General features: G+C 31.8%; 1 protein-coding gene across 5 annotated transcripts in view; it reads right to left on the reverse strand.

The window, feature by feature from the left end:
* Positions 1 to 7783, reverse strand: part of LOC106469640 (protein capicua homolog) — an 87111-nt gene that overhangs the window by 22653 nt on the left and 56675 nt on the right. For 4 of the 5 annotated variants that reach the window (XM_022398216.1, XM_022398215.1, XM_022398218.1 and 1 more), the window contains exons 12-14: positions 5215 to 5306; positions 2286 to 2468; positions 1238 to 1387 (exon numbers count right to left, since the gene is read on the reverse strand). In XM_022398216.1, coding sequence (XP_022253924.1) covers positions 1238 to 1387; positions 2286 to 2468; positions 5215 to 5306 — 425 coding nt within the window. The remainder of the gene's footprint in view (positions 1 to 1237; positions 1388 to 2285; positions 2469 to 5214; positions 5307 to 7783) is intronic. The other variant, XM_022398219.1, reaches the window with a different exon arrangement.

A 7783-nucleotide genomic window follows, 5' to 3' on the forward strand; every position in this document is an offset into this window, starting at 1 on the left:
AAACAGCATTACATGCCGAATGTGTGTCTCATCGTGTATCATCACTATATGGGATTAGAGTATACTAAACTTTACACATTATATAGGCTACACTAACGTTTAGGTGGTTCGTTTAACTATATTCCACAAAGTTGTGATTTTTCCAAGTCCGTTCCCTTGGCTGTGGTTTTGCTAGATAGTAGATAGGGACAATTGGAATCTCGTTAATCCATATACGTGATGTATGTTTTGGTGGGGGGATAATGAAAGTGTTCCAAAATGCTGCGTTAATTTCTTGAAAACCTAATTTTATTTTTCAGACATAATTTTCACTTACTACATCCTTCAGCAATTCAAGACAAAAAAATAATCTAGGGAACTTCCCATCTTCTAGAAACTGAGAAAATCACCTGGGAGACATTCAGAGCTTTTGATTTGTTATTCACATGTCATTGACAGAAGTAGGTGTATATAAGCAAGTCTTTCCAAAAATGGGGCCACTGTGTTTGATTAACTCTATATATATGTATATATATGTATATATATATATATAGTGATATCTCAGCAAATAGAACAGATATGACATTCTTATTTTACATTCTAGCCTGTCAATATCCATAATTTGAGTTTCTAATTCATAATACACTATAAACTTTGTATTTGGATATCACAAACATCTAATTTGAACCAAAGCTGTATTCAACATAACATGTGACACACAAAAATTGATATTTAGGATTTTGTTTTAAAATTTACTTTTATATTAAGAAATTAACTAAGGTATAACACTAATATTTGAATTATAATCTACAATGTGAAACCAAACTTATTGGCATACATTCATAAAATAGTAGATCAATTAAATTTTGAATGTAAGTCTACAAATATGATGACCCCTGACCATAGGAAAACCCATAGGGAGAGAGTTAATGTTAACATATTATTCTGTTGTTGTATATTTGCATCAAGGGAATCCTGCTTACAAGTATAATCTTCAACTAATCACCAATAAGAGAATCTAAATTTTCATTTTCTTAAAAAAGGACATTTATCTATCTGATTTTACAGAGTAAAAATTATGGCCTGGCCAAAATATATTCCACAAAGTTGTGGCAAATAAAATTAGGAACTTAGAAAATCCATTTATGAATTCCTGGCACTCTGGTTAGATCAAACTAAAAAGATCCTGCATGTGATGAGGTGTTAATTATTAACAAATTCAAATATTGCTAGGTACGCAAAGGCCTAAATTTGTTACCTCGGACAGGTGAGTCAGCTACTTCACCACCAACTGGAATATTTACAACTGATGCCTTGACCTTGTGGTCTTTTACAGAATGTGAAAAGCTTAATTCCCCCTTGTGATCTTCAATGATACTGAGATTTCCAGACTTAGCATCCATTACTCCTACAAATATAATTCGTTCCCATAAACAAGCTAGTCAGTTGTTTTTCACAGATAGAAAAAATGGTTTGTTTCTTGCACAAAGTCAACTAGGCTGCTGAACTTAAAATGGTAAAATCACCAATATTGTTTTTCAAGAAAATAATCCTTCATTAATAAAAGTGTAAATAATAGTATCAAATGAAAATAATTAATCAGTAGAAGATGACCAAATATGAGGTAAATATATTGTTTTTTAAATATTTAGTTTCTATGGCAGAAATAAAGTATACAGGTCATGAAATTTAATACTTTCTATTCACAAAAATAAATACAAAACTGTCACTATATACTTAACTTTAAAAAAAATTGTCATTTCTTTTTTAAGGACTATCTGCAGTTTCTATAAATCAGTATTGCTACAAAATTACTATTATAATTTTTCAATTCTTATGGAAGTCATAATTTAACAAATTACAGATAGCATAAGGTAAAAAACAAAAATTAGTTTATACACACATCATAAGAATTTCACATTCTTACAGATTAATATCTCTGTAAGTTATATAGCTGAAAAAACACTATTAAATCTCATGATTTGTCAAATTCCAACAGAGGAATAAAGAACTACTCTGATTCAGGAAAGGATTTAAGTACTAATGTTTGGCACAAAGTTCCAAAATAACAAAGCTGAAAAGTAAATAAGGATGAAGCACATAATTATAGTTTTAGCATGACTTGGTTAAAAAAAATCTCTCCATCACATATAGTTGAACAGTAATTTTGCAGGAATCCATGCTTTACAATTTTTAAACACTTCATTTGCATTTAAATTTTGCATAAATATGCCACTTTCACCACAAGATAAAAGTAGCTGACTGAAACAGATTAATCTAGAGAAGCTAAGATTAAAATTGCTGACCTGTAAAAAAATGAGATGCTTGATTCTGCTTAGATGGTTTTGTATTTTGATTGGTCACAATACTGCATGAACTATTGTTTAAGGTTGTTACTACTGAACTGCTTCTTCCTGTTCCTGAAACATGAACCATTCTTGTGATAGGCGATGACTTCTGAACAAGACTTCCAGTCACAGTGGTCTCATCTGAATAAGCAAAATACAAGGAAAAAATAATCAATGGGTAAACAAGACTCATATAGTACTGCCTAACCATCACCACCAACAAATGAGCCCTAACAAGGATTCTCACATTCCCATTTACAATTAGTATGTGGGAAAAAGACAAAATTATAGCAAAAAACTGTGAGATAGCTCTACTCAAACAATCTATCTAGTTTAAAATATATCTTTCTGTGCAACATTTGTGTATCATCTAATTGTATTTTGCCTATCAGCAGTTTGGTCAACATGACAATTTTAAAATCTATGTTTATACACAATTGATATGGATATCACCTAATTTATTCTCTACTCAAGCATTACATCAAAGAAAAACTACATAAAAGCAAATATTTTTAGATCATCTAATTATCCTCCTATTCTCGGTACCTTGTCAAGAGAGTTAAAACTTGTTTATGATGACAAAGCTATGAACTGTCTAATTATTTTTTCTCAAAATGTGGCCAAGAGATTTAAAGCCTACTTTTGAAAACAGTAAATCTGCAGACTATTTAATTGTGTTCTTTCTTCCATGGTTTTTCAATACATTTATTAACTTTTTCATTTTTGAAACTTAAACAAATTTCAAACATGTTAAGTTGTTTTCATGCTGTCCACTGAATACCAGAAAAGTGGAAGAAACTGGTCATCCAAGGCTACAAAGGCATTGATCATCAGACTACTGAAATGTTCATACAGCCACTGAAAAATCAAAGGGTGGAGGGTACTTGCTTGAGAAGCTGACAATCCCAAAAAAGTGTTTGTCAAAATAAAGAGCACACCAGCAACACAACAGGCTCAAAAGTGAACGTAATGAGAATGAAGTCAACGAAACTGACACACAAAATAAAGAAAGGCATCCTATGTATCCATCATCATCATCCAAAGGCCATGTCAAAGAAATTTCCATGACAACCTCTTTTTTTCCATTTCAAAATGAGGCATTTCCAGAAAAAGATGAATCAAGACAAATCCCAAATCTCTTGGTTTCTTTGAAACCACAAAGAGATGAGAGTAAAAGCCTGAAGAAGTGTGATAGATAAATTTTTATTTCTCCTTCCTGATGGATATTTGTGACTTCCTTATCCCAAAGGTGTAAGCAAATGGGTTAGAAGGAAGTGGAACAACATTTCCACATGCATAATAATTGTATTTTTAAAGGTTAAAAGAAAGACACTACATGTTTCAGTGGACAAAATGATCCACCATTATCAGGATACAAAGAAAGACATATGAAGTTTGTTTATGTACTCGAGTAAATGTAGGTACAATTAGCAGGTTGTGTAGTGATATAATTTACAAAATCAAATTCCAGCAATTCACTTCCATGATGCCTGGACCTAAATCTCTATTCAAGTTTTAAAAATGAAATGATGAGTTTTAATAGTGATACAAATCCAGGTGTCATGGAAGCAAATTTTTAGAATTAGATTTTGTGAATGGCATCACTGTACAATTTGCTAATTGTACGCATACATTTACTCGAGTACATAAACAAATCTTGTATGTCCTTGTCTCCTTAAGATAAATTACCCCACAAAAAGCTATTTACATTTAGCTGATTTATAAAAGCATCAAGTAAAAGTCCACAAAGAAGACTTTTACCCCAATAAAATGTTCTGAGTCAAAAACTGGAGAAGTAAAATGACTAGGGGTAAATTATCCCACTAAAAGCTATTAACATTTAGCTGATTTATATAAGCATCAGCAATGATCAAAAAATCAAAAGGTGGGAAATAGATTCTAGAACTGAATTGTCCAAAATCACATCAGCAACAGAATTAGTTCAAGATTTAAGATAGAACATACCTGAAAAAATGATAAATCAGACCAGCAATAGCTTCTTCAAAATTAGGGCTAGCTGATAAATCTTACTCTTAACACAATGAAGGTGATAGGCCTCGACAAAATATCTTTTTTCAATCATCATCATCATAATAATGAGAAAAGGGCAGATGTTTTACAAACTTGAAACACACTAGTCACTAAAGTAGCTATAAAAACAGAAGTAACGACTTGAATATGTTGATGAGCAAAAAGAGCTCATAATACAGCTACACAAACTCCCTGCACATTAGAGGCAAATTATGTTTATAAGGTCTCCAAATACACTGTCAAATTTCCAATACTAGTAGTAGTAACACTAGCAGCTGTAGAATGTTAACTTAAGAATTCATACTGAGAAAATGTAAAAGCATGACTATCAACAAGAAAATCTAGTTTAAAACAGGAAAAAAAGGCTTACACAGGTTCTCCTGATGCATGCATAATGAGTGAAATGAAAAGTTGAAGAGCAGAGAATTCTGGTTAAGTTGATATATGCTTTTTCCATTGCATCAAGGACATTCAGAATTTGAAGTTACATGGTTGTCAAAAGCATGAAAGCTGCTCAACAAGGACTTTTAGTATTTCAGATATATCTCTATCTGATCTGAAAATCTATATTTAGAAACAGCAGATCTGAAGATCAATTATTCATCAAGATATAGTCAAATAAATTATATTCAATCTTAAAAAAACACCTTTTATGATTAATTGTTTTATGGACAACCTAATAACTGAAATGTGTCACTATTATTTGCAAGGTACCATGTTTAAAACTTTAATCTGAAAAACACATAAATTCCTATAGGGATAAATACATTATATTACAGTTAAGGTAAAAAATGTATTCTATGACATAAAATAAACAAAAATACATTTAAAGGATAATACATATCATATACTTTACCTATCTGTGGTGACAATGCAACCTGTTGGAAATAAACTGCGGTAGTCTGTTCTGGTGCTTTACTGGTCATTGGTGTTGGAGACACTTGGATCCTGTTAAATTGACAAAGTTTGAAAAGCTACAAAGAAGACATTCTGCTTTTTTTTTTTAGTTTGACAGAAAAGATAAAATGTTACAATTTATACAAATTCATATGTTAATGTGAGTATAATAGCTTCACTTGTTTTCTATTTTTAATCGTTTTTAATATGTCCCTCAGGAGCCAAGGGGTGTCTTTATGCTACAATTTGTTGAATATTAAAAGTAAGTTCAATCCAGAAACTCTCAAAGAGGATGGTTTTGAATGCATCTTTTCAAGACAACTTTGAGACAAGTTTTCGTTTGTAAACTGATAAGGTTTTAAGTGAAATACAGCATCCTCAAGTCTCCATACTAGCTAGTACTAAGGTCTACCCTCTGGGAGTAAATTCAGTATATATCAATAAAGCCACATTCTCAGCATCATTAATTAAGTATATTTCAACCTTTTTTGCTTCTTCTATCACCTTTTTATGCTTAGCTTTCAACTGAGATATGGACAATTTCACCTGCAATTCAGCAGGGAAGGTCAAAGCATAATGATAGTCTGCAGTAGGATGAGCAGACAGGAATACTTTGAAAGCAGTCACAGGCATAATATTGTACTCAGCTTGCTGCACAATATCTACCAAGGTGTTTCTAAATGGTTCCTGAATATTTCTGTGTGTCATTTGGATACTTCTGTGCTTCTTGTGCTTGGCCTTTAAGCTTGTGAAGCGTTGATGGATTTCAGTCACCTTGCCACTTCAAATCACTTTTTGCAGCCCCCACTGCTGAAAGAGTGCGGGAAATGCCTTCTCTTTAGCCAATAAAAATGTCCAAAAAATTTCAGTTCAATTAAGAAAAACTGGATTGGGCAGGGTTTTTTCAATAAAAATGTCCCCCACTGGCTTGTGAGGGGCCTGTTAAATTATGAACTTAAAGCATGCATAAAAAAAAATCAACTTGAATAATAGAGAAATCTACACCACACTCCAGATATGGTGTCTTGAATAAAAGATTTTAGTGTCTTTACTATACAAGATCTTCTTTGCAAGGAATATGTTAGATCTAAATGACTGTAAATTTTAGGTTCAATACAAGAGTATTATTCAGTTTATGTTATGCAAGCATTAAAGTAAGTTAATGAAAGTGAAAGTAAGACAAAGTTAGTGAGAGATATAGTCAAATAGATCTAGACTGTGTTTGCAAGTTTAGCTGTAAAGAATGTATAGTGGCAACTTTTAAAGTGCAATAATTTCAGATTATATTGTAACAACAGAGTAGAGAAGAATAATTCATCTTGTCAGTTGGGTTCTAAAGTAACTGAACCAGTCTATGTGGACTTTTGACGTAAAAGAGTATTATTTAAAGCTCTGAATACAACTGTGGTAACCAATAAAGTAATTTATGTGAATTTATCACTGGTTGTATTGTGATAACACAGTAGGGAAGAATAATGGGTTCTAAAGTAACTGAATCATCCTGCGTGGACGTTTGACGAAAAAGAGAATAATTTAAAGCTCTGGATTCAACTGTAGAAACTAACTGTGTAAAAAACATTTGTATATACGTTTGACTTGCTTTATTCTATTATTTTCAAACAAATGGATTTTGTGCTGTTTGTTTATTGTTGAAATTTATCGCCAACAAGTTACAGACACCTACTGTAAAGAACCCTGCCTCAATATATACTTAAAAACCTAACAGAAAATTGACAGTTATTTAATATACATTGTATAATACTAGTGCTGAGTTACTTACCTAATCACATACACACAAACATACCTTAAAGTTGCTTCTTTATGCAGAAGCTCATGCAATTTGAAAGATTATGAGTTAGTAGCTCAATGATCTGAGTAAGACATAACTGACTTGTAGTTAATCATTGTAATTATTTTTCCATTTAAGAGAAAACAACTCATAATATGAGTCACAAAACACAATACTGCATAATACATTCTCTTTTCATTATTTAGTTGATATGTATCAGCCTTTTATCTAATCAAAAACACCTTAGATGTGAAAAAAATGTGTGGCCAAAATAGAATTGAGCATGTGACTTACAGGAATGAAGTCCAGATTGACACCCAAACTGGTGGCTACATTTACAACATTGATAAGAACTTTACAGCAAATATTCATTCATTAGTTAACCAGGTTGCATTTTTTGTTTAACTTAGGGTATGATGGTGGGTAAAAAAAAACATACATGGCCTAGCTAATGAATATTTGCTGCTACTATAAGTTTGGCCACTAATTTTGCTTTCACTCCTTTAAATTGCACGACCAATCCTTTTTTGGCCACATCTTTTTTTTTTCTCACCTAATATGCTTTTGATTAGATATCATGACTTTTTGTCAATTCACACCAACAAACCACAGCAAGTAAGAAAGTGACACTCAACAGTAACCAACATTAGCTTTAGGATTGTAGCCTTATTATTGGGAACATACTTTTACTTTACAGAACTAACCAGATTCTTTAAAATATATGGTGGTAGTTTTTCCT

This window comes from Limulus polyphemus, unplaced genomic scaffold (assembly GCF_000517525.1).
Source record: "Limulus polyphemus unplaced genomic scaffold, Limulus_polyphemus-2.1.2 Scaffold3588, whole genome shotgun sequence".
Lineage (NCBI taxonomy): Eukaryota > Metazoa > Arthropoda > Merostomata > Xiphosura > Limulidae > Limulus > Limulus polyphemus.